General features: G+C 35.5%; 1 protein-coding gene across 5 annotated transcripts in view; it reads right to left on the bottom strand.

The window, feature by feature from the left end:
* The window catches only part of LOC138323613 (WD repeat and FYVE domain-containing protein 3-like), a 59,501-nt gene that overhangs the window by 19,020 nt on the left and 23,320 nt on the right, over positions 1–17,161 (bottom strand). For 3 of the 5 annotated variants that reach the window (XM_069268331.1, XM_069268334.1, XM_069268336.1), the window contains 17 exons: positions 15,749–15,763; positions 13,637–13,798; positions 13,233–13,351; positions 12,228–12,336; positions 10,037–10,254; positions 9,487–9,674; positions 8,954–9,097; positions 7,963–8,227; positions 7,668–7,789; positions 6,920–7,121; positions 4,752–4,823; positions 4,128–4,353; positions 2,010–2,202; positions 1,521–1,606; positions 1,082–1,187; positions 766–867; positions 165–242 (listed from right to left, as the gene is read on the bottom strand). In XM_069268331.1, coding sequence (XP_069124432.1) covers positions 165–242; positions 766–867; positions 1,082–1,187; positions 1,521–1,606; positions 2,010–2,202; positions 4,128–4,353; positions 4,752–4,823; positions 6,920–7,121; positions 7,668–7,789; positions 7,963–8,227; positions 8,954–9,097; positions 9,487–9,674; positions 10,037–10,254; positions 12,228–12,336; positions 13,233–13,351; positions 13,637–13,798; positions 15,749–15,763 — 2,407 coding nt within the window. The remainder of the gene's footprint in view (positions 1–164; positions 243–765; positions 868–1,081; positions 1,188–1,520; positions 1,607–2,009; positions 2,203–4,127; positions 4,354–4,751; positions 4,824–6,919; positions 7,122–7,667; positions 7,790–7,962; positions 8,228–8,953; positions 9,098–9,486; positions 9,675–10,036; positions 10,255–12,227; positions 12,337–13,232; positions 13,352–13,636; positions 13,799–15,748; positions 15,764–17,161) is intronic. The other 2 variants (XM_069268332.1, XM_069268335.1) reach the window with 1 other exon arrangement.

Genomic DNA, 17,161 nt, shown 5'->3' with positions numbered 1-17,161 from the left:
GCTGAAGTCTCTATACATAATTCAATCTCTTTGTTGTGAGCTGATGGTAAGTCAACAAAATAGAACTAAATTATAAGATTTTTACTATCACTATTCACTACCATACCTAACCCTCCATGCCCAAGTAAAAACGGTTCGATGAAAAAAGAACCTCCAATACTTACATGTATATACTGTTGGAACTGTAGTTCTGACAGGTCTTTGACAATAGCCATGTGTGTTAGCGTCCAGGATATGTAATCCTGCAAAGGAAACAGTGAGGGATAAATCTTCTATCAGTGGCATAAGCTTTCCTTTGAATGTCCACAAACTTTTTCTTCCAAATCATTGTACATAGTCCTACATGTCAGGGAATATGCATATTATCTACCCTTGCTGGTAAGTATCTATTGTGACATCATGTGTTTTTACAAGACTGTGTAACATCACATTTTTAAGAGAAAATATCAAAATAATGACGTCTATTGCTACCTTCCCTAAAGGATGATAACTCTGTAATATGCAATAACTAAATAGGAGTGGACAAAAGCCATTTTAGGTAAAAAAACCAGTCAAGTTATTTCAATCAAGTGATTCACAAGCATCCTCTTATTTTTGGGTTTTTCAAAATAAATTTCAGAATGAATTACAAACTGTACAGTTGCTATTGTTTGGAAAGGACTGAAACCTGTATGACTTACGACACATCTTTATCGAAATCATCTGTTTGCATATGAGGTATATGTTTATAAAGGTAGCATACCACCTTAAGGTAATCGTACTTACTGTCATGTGGACATTAGAAGACGGAGATGATTTTAGGGGCAGTTCCTTCTTTGGCTTTCTTGTAGCAAGTCTTAGCATGCCACTTCCAACTTTCTGTAGTTTCTATAAAACATAACACCAAATACTTATCATTGTATTCTAACCCAATAACAGAAAACAAAAAAACTTTTGATATGACACTCTATGATCTTCATTTAGAAGTTTAAAGAAAGCACTTCTTCACCAAGCAGAATATTTTCTCTTGAGAATAATCAATTTTATTAAAAATATTGGAATAAGAACAAATGAGTTATACATTACATATCTTGTTACTTACAGACTGTATCTGGGCCGGGAGTCTTTCTGTGTAGGAGACGGTTCCTTTTCTCTCTGAGTCAGCATACCCTATCCACACTTTAGAGGAACTCTCCTGTATCAGACCCCTGAACACAAAATCATTAAAATAAACCCTAATGGAAGCATTGTAAGAAAATAAAATGTTTATGTAATAATTTTTTCAAGTTTCCTTCCTGTATGCAGCTACACATCAAATTGCTGTGAAGTGTTATGATGATTTCTGCTGAGATATCAGGAAGCAAACATCATGGCTTTACTTCTATCATTACTGATTAAAGCTATAAGTCTTGTGTTAATAATGTATTTGTTTCTTGATAACACCTGACCGTGGTAATGGTACTGAGGTCAGGGGAGGTAATCTTTGAACTAGCTGGGTAAATGTTGTTTCGACTGAGTTTTTAACACTTCTAGAAACTTACCGTACAGAGCTGAGATCAGGGGAGGTAATCTTTGAACTGGCTGGGTCAATGTTGTTCAGCTGAGTTTTAAACACTTCTTCTAGAACCTGATCCAGCAGGGAAAGAGATAAAGACATCATTCAATAACAGGTAACAACAGATAGAATTCTTACTTTTATACGTTGGCACAAATACCTACTTGATTACAGTCATAGAGAGTTTCAGCATAATACCAGTTTATAACATTTTCTTTTAATTACATTATTTTATGAAAGTATTCCGACATTGTTGTAGCAGGGTAGATTCGCTAACACATATACAGTCAAACCTGCTTTAGAGAATACTTCTGTATATAGTCTCAACAGTTTTCTTTGAGACCCAAAAGTACACTTTTAACAAAATTTGGTCTGTATACAAAGACCACTTGGTTATAAAGACCATTCATTCTGTCCTTTGGATTGTCTTTATAGACAGGTTTAACTATATTGTGTTCTATGAGTTTTGACTTACAGGTTTTTTACAGGCGTACAACTCCTCCCAGACCCGTTTGGCTGCGTTGGCCACTAGATGATGACCCTCTATAACACTGGAGCTAAGTTCTATGTAGGCGAGGTCTGCCCCCTCGTCCGTCATCTCCTCACCTTCCTCCATGTTAACATGCCACGTTGTACGCATGGCCTTACCGCCGTGTAGGTTAGCAGCACTGAAATAGAGAAGTATACTCTGATGTCTGTCTCACGACGTTAACCAAATACATTTAGTCGGTGTGAGTCTGTAACTGAAATGATTCTGTAAAGTTAGTAAATCATATTTAAAGATGCTCCATCGTCAATAGAGCATAAACGATACTCATCATTTTAACAATTATTGGTGTTTAATCGTGTATATATATATGTAATTAACATAAAAAATAAAATAAAATAATTAATTTTGCTTTTGGTGCAAGCATATATCAGTACTTCATTCCATATAGGACATAGTGCTACAGAATATTTTTCGGGATGCAATTAACAATTTTTTTTATATTTTCATCTTGAAGTAAAATCAGAAGTTCAAACTTTACAATGATGGTAATGGTGTAAAGTAAGTAACTTTTGAAACTGAAGAAAAATACTAATCCATCTGCTCCTGTTTTTGATAGAGAAAAATACCATTTGTCAGTGATGGAGCATCTTTAATGATATTAGTTTTTTGTGTGATAGGAATAATTACTAAAAAATATTATGCAAATCTAGTTACTATCGGAAGTTAATTATAAAAGCATTAAAAATTAAAAATTAAACAATGTCTGAACCTTTTTAAGAGCATTGTCAAGAAATGAAAAACAGTCATCATATTGCTTTTGTAACAAGAGATCCCATAGGGATCTTGGCACCCACCAAAGAATAATCTATGTCTGACAATGGAAAGATGGATCTTTTATCTGCTTTTAAAACTTTTTCAAACATACTACATATATAATTTGAGACAGATTGCTTCAGTACTTTCTGAGAAATAGCAGTAACAAACTAACTATCAAAATCCAAGATGGCTCCTTGATGGCCATCTTGTTGATCGATCGGTCCCAAATCGCAATATGCCTAACTAGGGCCCTAGGAAAACCTACATATGAAATCTGAGACAGATCCCTTCAGTACTTTCTGAGAAATAGCAATAACAAACTTTAACTATCAAAATCCAAGATGGCTGCCTGGCGGCCATCTTGTTGATCGATCGGTCCCAAAACGCATTATGCACAACTAGGGCCCTAGGGGAACCTACATATGAAATTTGAGACAGATCCCTTCAGTACTTTCTGAGAAATAGCTATAACAAGAATTGTTGACGGACGAATGGACCACGGACCACAGACAAAAAGCGATCATGAGATGGTGGGCTAAAAATGCATGTTTTAATGAATTTCCGTTTTTTAAACGTTCAGTATTTTTTTCACATCCATTCTTTTCCATGTCTCCCTTAGGTCTCTATTTACTACAACACCTCAACAGTAACTTTTTCTGGACCAAAGCTTAAAGCAAGATTTAGTAACCAAAGTAACCATAAAATTTCTGATAAGGTGATGACTAATGCACTGTTAGAATAATAGCAAGAATATTTTTTATATTTTTGTCAAAAATGAAACATTCAAATAAAGTTTATTCAAATAAAACTTTCTTGAATATCAACTGGCAAATTTTTTTTATTTATATCAATACCAAAATTTTCTATAAGTTTCAGTCCGGAATACAAACTTCATCAGAACCTGGTTATACTACAAACATACTACACATGGTGCAAACAATCTGACTGACACCAATCGTGTACCCTGCCAACTTACCCAGAAACAGAGGTTTGGTACTGAAATGATAACACATGTACCACTGGTCGTCATCTTAGTCAAATTCTATAATCATATTTGTTGCCTAATTTTTTTTGCATAACGTTTTTTTTTGAAGAAATTAAATCACCTTAAAATTTTCGTTGACAGCAGATCTTGGATGGATATCATGTGTTATTTATCTCGATGATAAAGTTAGTGAACTAGTAATTTCTGTTAGACATAAAAGCCTCCATATATCAATGTGAGACCAGGCACAACAAGACATGACAATCTCATCCCCCCTAACTATGATATCACACAATGCGTACCTTGTCTTGGGATCTTCTGTGAGTTGTAACAGACAGTAACACAGACACACAAGGAAATCCTGGTCGTAGTTACCGGGACCAAATACAAGGCCACGGTTACTGGTCAGTTTGTGTAGGGCGTCCAGTACTGTGGTCTGTACTGCCACCGACTGTATAGGGCGAGACAACTGGAACAGTACAGTCCGGTTCAGTGACCGGTAGATAAGATCCAGCGACACTCCCGAAGCTGGAAGGGAAAAATATTCAAATCAATATCATTAAGAACATTTACTGTACACCAGCTTTCTCTCTCTGCTTTTAAATTTCATGATTTCCATTTCAAAACAAGTTCGTGAAGATAAACATTTGCTAATTTGAAATTTTTCCTATCAGAATCAATGATGTAAATGTTAATTCATGGATGGAGACAAACTGCGAAATTCACGAAAGTAAATCGCAGGCAAAAGAAAATTGGGTCACAGTAATATCCAATAATACCAAAGTTTGTTTGGGTTTTACCAACAAACAAGTAAGTCTTTGAAACAGGTATCTAGTCCAATACAAATATGAACTAAAGTCTTGACCAGTTGACACAAAACCACAACTTTACTACAGGTAATCCTCAATATTACAACAGGATGTTACCTTTACGTTTGGCTTGCTGGATGAGTTTACTGATGAATTCAAACACTTCCTTGGACTCTCGAGTGAACACATCTGTTAAAACACGGACAATAAAATAACTCAATACAGAACCAGACAAGTTTCATTCAATGTTTCTCAATACATCTTATTACAAATTTAAATCAGTTTATCTACAAAGTTTCCATTACATATGATCATACTTTACTAAGTAACTATCTAAGTTGAAATCAAGTTGACTTGCTCATTATTCACATTCATATGTCACATTCATCATTTTATATACATATTTTGCTTTGTTGACTATGAAAGTGTCTATTCAATATACATGTATGCTTTGTTGACTATGTCACATTCAATATACATGTATGCTTTGTTGACTATGTCACATTCAATATACATGTATGCTTTGTTGACTATGTCACATTCAATATACATGTATGCTATGTTGACTATGTCACATTCAATATATACATGTATGCTTTGTTGACTATGTCACATTCAATATACATGTATGCTTTGTTGACTATGTCACATTCAATATACATGTATGCTTTGTTGACTATGTCACATTCAATATACATGTATGCTTTGTTGACTATGTCACATTCAATATACATGTATGCTTTGTTGTCACATTCAATATACATGTATGCTTTGTTGACTATGTCACATTCAATATACATGTATGCTTTGTTGACTATGTCACATTCAATATACATGTATGCTTTGTTGACTATGTCACATTCAATATACATGTATGCTTTGTTGACTATGTCACATTCAATATACATGTATGCTTTGTTGACTATGTCACATTCAATATACATGTATGCTTTGTTGACTATGTCACATTCAATATACTGTATGTTTTTGACTAGTCACATTCAATATACATGTATGCTTTTGACTATGTCACATTCAATATAACATGTATGCTTTGTTGTAGTCACATTCAATATACATGTATGTTGTTAGTTGTGACTATTACATTCATAACTGTATGTTTGTTGACTAGTCACATTCAATATACATGTATGCTTTGTTACTAGTCACATTCAATATACATGTATGCTTTGTTGACTAGTCACTTCAATATACATGTATGCTTTTGCTATGTCACATTCAATATACATGTATGTTTGTTGACTATGTCACATTCAATATACATGTATGCTTTGTTGACTATGTCACATTCAATATACATGTATGTTTGTGACTAGTACATACATGTATTTTGTTGACTATGTACAATTACATGTATGCTTTGTTGACTAGTCACATTCAATACATGTCTTGTTGACTATCATCAATATACATGTATGCTTTGTTGACTAGTCACATTCACATTCATATACATGTATGCTTTGTTGACTATGTCACATTCAATATACATGTATGCTTTGTTGACTATGTCACATTCAATATACATGTATGCTTTGTTGACTATGTCACATTCAATATACATGTATGCTTTGTTGACTATGTCACATTCAATATACATGTATGCTTTGTTGACTATGTCACATTCAATATACATGTATGTTTTGTTGACTATGTCACATTCAATATACATGTATGCTTTGTTGACTATGTCACATTCAATATACATGTCAAACAATGTTTTGTTGACTAGTCACATTCAATATACATGTATGCTTTGTTGACTATGTCACATTCAATATACATGTATAGTTTTTGACTATGTCACATTCAATATACATGTATGCTTTGTTGACTATGTCACATTCAATATACATGTATGCTTTGTTGACTATGTCACATTCAATATACATGTATGCTTTGTTGACTATGTCACATTCAATATACATGTATGCTTTGTTGACTATGTCACATTCAATATACATGTATGCTTTGTTGACATGTCACAATGTTGACACTTCCTACAAATAATTTGCCTGCAATCATCAATCATCAATCTTACTTTATCTATACAATTTTTACTAAGTATCATACAAAAAGTTCCCTTCTCAATTCCATCCAAAAATGTTACCAGAAAGGATGGTAGTATTGTATTTTTCCCCTATTACAACTTACTTTTGAAAAAGTAATAGTAAAATTTTCTGTTCTTTCTATACTATCAAATTTTCTGTTCATGAAATCTGCTGATTCAAGGTCTTGTTAGTAAATATTGTATCCCTGTTACTTACTCTGCCACATTTTGTCGACCAGTCGACTGGCGAAGTAGAACACGTTGTTGGCCATATTTGTGTAGCTACCACCACTACTGATTGGTAAAGCTGCCTGGTCGCCTAGCAACACATCTGCTGCCACTAAGTGTTCCATCACAGTCTTCATAATTTCAGTCTGATATTCCTTCCTTTGGGCCCTCGACGCGTTCTCAGGAGACGCCTAAAACATGAACAGCGATGACATTACATTCAGCAAACACTTCATGAAACAATTTTTTTTTCAATAAAAAAATGATCACCTACGAAAGTGAGTCCTTTTCTGAGGAGGTTATCATAAAGCAGGGCACTTCATCAGGATACAGCAAAACTTTCATTTATGTTATGCTTTTGGGATGAGAAATAACTACAGTTCATAGGGCCAAGTACATCTATCACCATTCTTTTTCACTTTTTACAGTGATAATCAGATATTCATTTCAACGGTATGTTGTATCCAGTTCACATATTAATGTTTGTTTCAAGACATTGTCAAACTACTTCATACAACCAGAATTTTTTTTGTAACATAAATGTTGTTCCAAACATTTAAATCATAGCCATTGGTTACATAGAATTGGATAAATCAGAACGACCCCCATAAACAATGATTAATACCCACCCATCCCTCCAACATTCCTCCATACATGTAATTTTGAAGGACATAGGCATATGTAGTACCAGTGAAAGGTATCAAACCCATGACATTATATATATTTGACAGACTTACATCGAGCACAATGTCCAGTATTGTAGTGGATTTGAACGACACTTGTTGGGAGAAACTGTCTATCACAATGGTCCTTAGGAAGTCCATTACAAACTTACGGGCAGGGTGGCCTGTCAGGAAACCTGCAATATCATGTGTATAACATAATGAAATGATACTCCATATGATTATTTGGTTATATTAAAAATTCTTTAAAGTAAACCTAGGGCATCATTTAATGAACTTTTGAGTTTAGCATCTCTCATTTTATGCTTCATTTTTTAAAGGATTTCAATGTGTAAATTAATTATCTTACCAGGTTTGTAATTTTCAGGTGTGTTTATATTAACAAATGATTCTGAGTCCGGGAAAGGTTTGAATTCCTCGGTCGGCGTTGTAACGTCACCCCCGTCAGACTCTAAAATCGCACTGGGGAAGAGAGTAGAGGCCAGACTCCCGATCATTTCTGGTGTGGATGACAGTGAGATAAACTCTGGCTGGTTATGGTACAGAAACAAGAGAAACTGCATCAAGGTCACAGGGTACTCATGTACCCAACTGTCCTTCTCTACCTCCACATCCTGTAAATAAAAGGTCAAAGGTTAATGGTCACATCCAAAGGTCACAGGGTACTCCTGTACCCAACTGTCCTTCTCTACCTCCACATCCTGTAAATAAAAGGTCAAAGGTTAATGGTCACAACCAAAGGTCACAGGGTACTCCTGTACCCAACTGTCCTTCTCTACCTCCACATCCTGTAAATAAAAGGTCAAAGGTAAATGGTCACATCCAAAGGTCACAGGGTACTCCTGTACCCAACTGTCCTTCTCTACCTCCACATCCTGTAAATAAAAGGTCAAAGGTTAATGGTCACAACCAAAGGTCACAGGGTACTCCTGTACCCAACTGTCCTTCTCTACTTCCACATCCTGTAAATAAAAGGTCAATGGTCACAGCCAAAGGTCATACAGTGTATTCCTGTCCTAAATGCCATTCTTGACCTCCACATTCTGTAAATTAAAGGTAGAAGTTACAATCACAGGTCACAGTGTATTCCTTTTACCATCTGTCAATCTCTGCAAACTTTTACATTAAGGTCAAAAGTTACAACCACTGGTTACAGAGTACATTAACAGTGTCCACTGGTTACAGAGTACATTAACAGTGTCCTTTGCGGATTCCATAGGTTGGAAATGACCCTGGTTGTGCATGTTGTGTTATACACTGCACACAGACCTGACCTGTTACAGGATAAGCATCATATCATCTTGAATGAACATATACTTACAAGCTGTTAGAGTACTTACCATGTTTAACATGGACCTGATCATAGACATGATGACCAGAGCAGCATCAGGACACAGCTCTGTATGTTTCTCCTTGGCTACTATAGACACAGGCTTACTAGCTGGTACACCAAATATCACAGTCCACACTGCGTCCAGATTCAACTGCAAATATATATTTAACCTCATTCAACATCCCAGTAATGGATGATCTAGCTCCAAGATCATGAAATGGTCTTAAGTGTAAAACAGTCTTAAGTTTAGACTTAGCCAATCACAGATGAAGTTACAAAAAGTTAAATTTTTATTTGCTTCAGCAAAAACTTAAGCAAAAGACTATTTCATGATTCTGGGACCAGGACATTTTTTTGAAAACAATATTGATGATAATCTAAATCAATATCAAAAAATATCACTTCAATCAAAAGCACATTTATAAATCTACAGAAATTACAACAGATTTGCATGGATACTGATTCTGTAATCTCAAATTCACCAGTGTTTAAAAAACCTATTCCTTCCAATTTCAAATGTGTAAATTTTGATCTTCATACTTGGCAATCTTCAGGTAATTTGTTGAAATGTTGCCCTAGTAACAGTGCCATCAACAGGAAGTAGACTTGTGGTATGTGACTGTGTTTGGGGAGCAGCCATTGTAAGGCGGTGAAGCCTGGTACACGACAAATCTCCTTGTTTAACTCTCGCTTCTGACCTCCCTTACTGTTGGTACCAATGTTTAACCCTAGAAAATAAATATTAGAAATTGAAAAACAGGTTTGCTATATTATACACATGAGAAATCCTGTAAATCTATTTCAAATTAACTGGTTTTATAATTTCATGTACATGTATTAAATTTGAAAAGTGTAGCTGAATAAAATCTATTAAGCATTAATCCACCTGTTAAAATCAATTTGCTGTCATTCATTTGAATTAATTTTTATTCAACTATTTACATTTTCTTGCCTAAATGAATTCAGGGATCAATAATTTGTGTTTTCATTTGCCACATGGCCAACCATCAACTTAGGCAATTAAAGGACAGACTCTCCTGAATGCAACAACTTTTTTTGTAGTGTGTGATAATATAGCTAGCATTCTAACCTAGCATCACTCCGACGTGTTGTTTTAAAACAGGTTCGGTGTTCCGTAGCCAGCCCCCTCCAGGGTTGCCTTCCCTGAACCGTTGTACTGCTAATGGATTCTGTAACATGACCAGTAGAATATGCAGGGCCATGATGACAGTCGATGGGTGGACATGGCCTTGTACAAACAGTAGCAGCCAATCAAATCCAAGGACTTTCTGGATCTCTTCGCACACGCTACAACATGTCAAAGTATCTTGATTTGAAAGTTTACACATTGTAAGAAATGGTATACTGTTATCAGATCTTAAAAGATCAGCTTGTACAAATTAAATCTTTCTCCGCTATATGACATGAATACTCATATCTTTAGGTCAGAAATTTTGTTAAAACCATGTACCCTTGAAACCGTCATCTCAAGGTCAATGATATAAACGACAATGATATACAATGAGTTACTGAAGAACTGTTGTAAAATAACTTTGAATGTTGTCCGACTAGAGTCAATAAAATTCTACTTCTGTAGCAATGTTTTTAAGTAAACCAGATATTATAGAGTTGTCTACCCTTGTGGATAGGTATCGATTGTGGCACCATTTTGCACGTAAACCATATGTAGTCTGATGACATCCTCACAAAACGATGAGGTAACAATCAATAACTCACAGTAAGGGCAGATAACTATGTACAACAAGAGATCCCAGAGGGATCTTGGCGCCCACCAAAGAATGATCTATGTCTGACAATGGAAAGAGGGACCTTTTCCCTGCTTTTCAAACTTTTTCAAACATACTACATACGAAATTTAAGACAGATTGCTTCATTATTTTCTGAGAAACAGCGGTGAAATCCAAGATAGCGGTCGGTTGGCCATCTTGTTGACCGATCATTCCCAAAGGTACCATGCACAACTAGGGCCAAAAGGGAACCTACGCATGGAATTTGAGAGATATCCCTTCAGTAATTTCTGATAAATAGCAATAACTATCAAAATCCAAGATGGCGGCCGGTTGGCCATCTTGTTGACTAATCAGAATGCAAAACTAGGGCCCTAGGGGAACCTACATATGAAATTTGAGACGGATCCCTTCAGTACTTTCTGAGAAATAGCGGTAACAAACTCTAACTATCAAAATCAAAGATGGCTGCCAGGCGGCCATCTTGTTCACTAATCAGTCCCAAAATGCAATATGCACAAATAGGGTCCTAGGGGAACCTACATATGGAATTTGTGAAAGATCCCTCCAGTACTTTTTGAGAAAAAGCAATAACAAAATTTAACTATCAAAATCCAAGATGGCTGCCTGGCGGCCAACTTGTTGACCGATCGGTCCCAAAATGCAATATGCACAACAAGGGTCCTAGGGGAACCTACATATGAAATTTGAGAAAGATCCCTTCAGTACTTTCTGAGAAATAGCGGTAACAAACTTTAACTATCAAAATCCAAGATGGCCGCCGGTCGGCCATCTTGTTGACCGATTGGTCCCAAAATGCAATATGCACAACTAGTATCCTAGTGGAACTTACATATGAAATTTGATAAAGATCCCTTCAGTTCTTTCTGAGAAATAGCGGTAACAAACTTTAACAATCAAAATCCAAGATGGCCGCCAGTCAGCCATTTTGTTGACCGATCGGTCCCAAAATTCAATATGCCCAACTAGGCTCCTAGGGGAACCTACATATGAAATTTGAGAGAGATCCCTTCAGTACTTTCTGAGAAATAGCGGTAACAAACTTTTACTATCAAAATCCAAGATGGCCGCGGGTCGGCCATTTTGTTGACCGATCGGTCCCAAAATGCAATATGCACAACTAGGGTCCTAGTGGAACCTACACATGGAATTTGAGAAAGATCACTTCAGTACTTTCTGAGAAATAGCGGTAACAAACTTTAACTATCAAATCCAAGATGGCCGCCGGTCGGCCATTTTGTTGTCCGATCGGTCCCAAAATGCAATATGCACAACTAGGGCCCTAGGGGAACCTACATGTGAAATTGGAAAAAGATCCCTTCGGTACTTTCTGAGAAATAGCGGTAACAAGAATTGTTAACGGACGGATGGACGGACGGGCGGACGATGGACCACGGACGAAAAGGCGATTTGAATAGCCCACCATCTGATGATGGTGTGCTAAAAACAGGATGGAGATTAGGAATCATGAAATGAGTTATTTTTGATACTTTTACACACAGTAATACTTACGGTGAATGAGTAGATGATGAAGTCGTGTCCTGTAGAAGTCTTAAGATGATATTCAGACATGTGTTCCTCAGTTTGATTGTGTACACAGACATCTTCTCACTATCTCCTCCTGAAATATATCATTCAGATACAGTGGAACTTGGTTGATACAAACTCGGATAATTCGACAACCCGGCTTAATACGAAGTTCTTCGGCGGTCTCGGCCGAATTCCCTCTTTATCTATGTTTAAAGAACTTTGATAATTCAAATTTGGAAAACTTGAAGAACTCGGATAATATGAAGTAAATTTTGGGTCCGAATGACAAAATTCATACATAAAATGTTCTTATAACTGAAAATGAAATTTTTTGGACAACAAGATCGCCGAAGTGCCGATTTTCTCTCTCTCATAAAACTGCCTTAGAATGGCATTTCAAAGTACATATTTAGGTTATCTTGTTATAATTTTGCAACTACCATCGGCGATTTTGACATCTCTCTTGTTCAGATCGTTTTACAACATGGAACTAGTCTATAAATACCAAGTAAAGAGATAGTCAGTAGACATGAGAACTCGCTTAATTAGAACACTCGGATAACTCAAAGTTTTATTTCGGTCCCTTCGAGTTCGTTTTAACCAAGTTCCACTGTAATTGTTTTATCTTAATTTTTATATTTTGCCCAAATGGGCTAGCTCCTCCTGAAATATAAGTATCATAAACAACCCTCGTCTTATTAAGGTAAGAAAGAGTAACATATAACAATTTAAACAAGGTTTCAAACATGTTACGAGTGCTTATTAGCTAGTCATTGATGTTTTCAAATTCATATTAATAATTACTTTGATGACAAATTTACCTAAATCCTGATTTCTTTCTCGAGTATACTGACACTGTCATTATATATATGTCATTAAAACAAACCCAATCATATTAAATTCTTATCCATGTTGTTGCCTCTCTCATATAATTTTATAGAAAAATAATACTCTATTTTAAAATCTTAATTGTGACTGTGCCTATACCTGTAGAGTTATCTCCCTGTGTGGTAGGAGCAGATTTGGACTGGGTGACTCCATTAAGGACAATGTTCTTCTCAGTAGAGGACATCTGAGGCAGTGTGGACACAATAAATTGACCGAGTCTGTGGAATACAATGATCAGAAGTCCAGCATAAGTACAGAAGAACCAAAGGACTCTGAATCGTGAAATAAAATCACCGCAGAAACGGAGTTAGCCAGGAAAATTCAAAATTGAATTGCCACAAAAAAAGGTTTACAGTATATCAGACTGTGGCAATTCTCAATTTTGAATTTCTCAGTCTTTTCCATCTTTCCTCCATTCTTTTATCATTAGACTTTTTCAATTCAAAATGGCAGCCTTTTGTTTTCAATCAGTCTCATAACTTAAGATATTCAGTGAGTCATACCTGAGAAGACTGTGCTGGTCTGGCGGGCCCTGTAACAGGACGTATACAACATTTGTGATGGTGTCGATCGTCGCCTCCGACAGTTTTGTGTCCTTGAGGATGTGGAGTAGTCTTGATGTCAGACCGATGTCTCTCATTAGCTGGAAGTTGCTCACCTGATCACTACAAAAGTAAGCAAAATTTACTAAATGATTCATGTATCATCCCTCTGATCTGTGTATCATCAGACCTCAAACGAAAGGGTGAAAATGTTATGTTAGTAGTTCTATCATAGGACATGTAACCTCTTAAATAATAAGATACAATTTCATACTAACACTGCCAAAACAACGAATTTATTACCAGGGAATTTGTATCTATTGCAGTTATCAAATATTTTCATCACAATACTTTCGCTAAGTTTTGATGCATCACACCTACACTATGACACATCAATCAATTTCCATGAATGATCAGTCAAATTGAATGAAGATATGGCTAGTTTTTTTTTAAAACTCAGAATTGAAGTTCAAACATCCATCTAATTTGATGCATATAGAAATCTACACAGAAATTAAAACGAAATATGATTGATCAGAACGGACAAGATGAACAATGGTAATACTATCTGCTCTCATTTGGTGGGGGAATAAAAAGTAAGTAAGCATTTTGAAATATCCTGGTCATCAAGTCTAGCCTACTAGATATTACTGTCCCACACAAAAATCCCAAACTCACACAAATAGCACCACTGTTCACCAATGCAGCAGAATAACCAGCTACCACATAAAGCTGTTTATCTCACAATGACCATTTTAAATTAATTTTATTCAAATATCATTTCATATATTTTAGTTTATTTTGGTTTGCTATTACTGAATGTCCTAGCAACAGCCAAGATAATTTAACAACAGCCTCCCATGAATGTGATAGGCGTGTGCATGTTTAGGGAGACGTCAGTATGTGTGTGGTGTGTCCCATTGTGATAGTGGAGCTCTTGTTAGTTTTAGAGTGCTATCTCACTGAAGCATTCTACCCAAAGACACCTAACAGCACACTTCACCTGCCCTCATTATTCCGTCTTTGCATATTACAGAATTAGCTCCCTTGCGGGTAGGTATCGATTGTTACGTCATTGTTTTTTAAGCGCAATTCACGTCGTTATCTCCGAAAAGTATGACGTTACGCTTGCAAACACATGAAGTCATGATCAATACGGTATACCTACCCGCAAGTGCAGATACCTCTGTAATATGCAAATTCGGAATACTGGCAACAAATTAAAACCTAATTATAAATAGGATATAACTTACAAATGTTGATACAATAACCAACCAGGTAGATTAGCTTCTACTATCAAATGACTATATAAAATTATATGAAAAAATATCATATGTAACCTTTACAAAAAATTGCCTCGGTACAGAATAAAGTGTCTCAGTACAGAATACTTGAAATCCTTATAATCAAGACTTTGATCACTTTTCTTAAGACATCTCATCTACAGCATGCTTTTTAACTATACTATATCTGCTATACCTACAATACTTCAGTTTAGACTAGAATATATTTAAGAGTGTGTTGATGAATGATTCTAGGTATCTGCTAACAAAGTGATGAATTATAAACAAAATTAGAAATGAGAGTACGGTACATACAGATTTGTATTAACTGGTATATATTTTCTATAGAAATGAAAGAACTAAAAAGCAAAGTCTTTTCTGTGTGACTAGAAAATGTGAAGGCAATAATTCTTTGAATAATCTAAACAAGTAAAAGTTGAGTGTCATAAGATAAACAAAGAAAAGCTATATTTCTATTGCTGTATTAATTACTCAAATAAAAATAAATTCTGTTTATTCTTCACCAACTATGTGAGCATGTAGATATTTCATCTACGCTAATAAAAGACCTGAAATAAAATCTGTGAAACCTTCATATCTAAACTCTGCTTGTGTTCAAACAGCATGAAGTGAATCATCAGCTTGGAACAAATCAAAACTTTGAAGCTAAAACATATTTTTATCAATTGTAGTTGATATTATCGTATCAGCGTAAACAGCAAAAACAAGCAGCTGCAGCAACAGACCATGTCTAGCCATGCACAACACCCAGGTATGAACACAAGCTTACCTGTATGTCGCCCACCTAAGAAATAGAGGCATTATAAATCAGTACGGACATGCACCAGGGTAAGCTTTCCAGAACCACTACGGTCAATTGGGGACAAGCTACGTAGCAAACAACATATGGGGTAAGCTTCTTTACTGGCTAAGGTCGTTTGGGGACATGCTACATAGCTACCAACCTGGGTTTGGTTTGATCTTTTTGGTTTTATGTTCTATAGACAGCCAGATGTGTCAGGTCTAGGAGGTGGAGGAAAGCCACAAACAGTTAATCAGGACCCGCCAACAGCCAGATGTGGTTTCAAACTTGCAACCCACAGTTGCAGGGACACTGATTTTTCTTTTCTAAATTACCACCCACATCTTATGGTTACATTGAGTATTTTACCACATTTCCCCCCTCCCTCTCCTTCCCCTACATAGCAGAGGGACTGACATATTCTATACTGTAATTAGATCATATTTATGTACAGAGTAATGTCTTTAGATTAAAACTTAAGAAGGTAAGGTATTCAATTTATGTTTGCACACTGCTTAATTTTACAAAAAATCAATTTATATATAGTCAGATCGTGATTAAACAACACAAAAAGCTAAATATAGTTCATGGTTCAGGGCTCAAAGGTCAAGGTCACCATTACAAATCAAAGATACAATCAATATGTAAGAACATCATACTTTTTTGCAAAGAAACATGGAATTGGAATAATTTTCTAACATTTTACATTTTAATACACAATTTTAGCCTAGCTCTATAAATTGAGGTAAGGATTAAATTTAAAGATGTGGAGTGAAAAGTGCGGAAATTCTAAATGAAGAAAAAGAATGTGTAGCTATGAGTGAGTTTATTTGTCTAGGAAATAAAGAAAGTGAACTGATGTTGATATAACTACCACTTTGATAAAGTTAATAAGCTTGGAATCTAGAATAGCTAATAGAAAGACCCAGTGAACATATGGTACTGGTTATTTAACTGCTTTATATTTCACATCCCAAATTGATTGATCTATTTCATAATAGGTAGAAATATTACTACCACAAGACCAGAAATGGGCTATATTTACACTGCAAACAAATATGTTAAAAGGGAAAACTCCCAGTAACATAACTACAATGTATTTTCATCTTAATGATTACGTTATCTTTCTTTCATTTTCATTTTGAAATTCATAGTATCAACCAAAATATAGATGTGATCTACATGACTTTCACATATCTGACAAAATTTCACTGTAAACCTATCTTATCTGCTGCAGTTCATGTATTCATTATCAAGCAATCATGATCCTTGTTATAGTATGATGTTGTTTTCCAAAAAAATGCAACAAAATTCTGCATTATAGCATAAAAATCATAACTGAGTCTTCGATCCATATGATTTCATGTTTTTTCTTCTTCCTCTTTAATCCAACCTAGATTT

This window comes from Argopecten irradians, chromosome 5, assembly GCF_041381155.1.
Source record: "Argopecten irradians isolate NY chromosome 5, Ai_NY, whole genome shotgun sequence".
Taxonomy (NCBI): Eukaryota; Metazoa; Mollusca; class Bivalvia; order Pectinida; family Pectinidae; genus Argopecten; species Argopecten irradians.
This window is presented reverse-complemented; position numbering and strand designations above follow the sequence as displayed.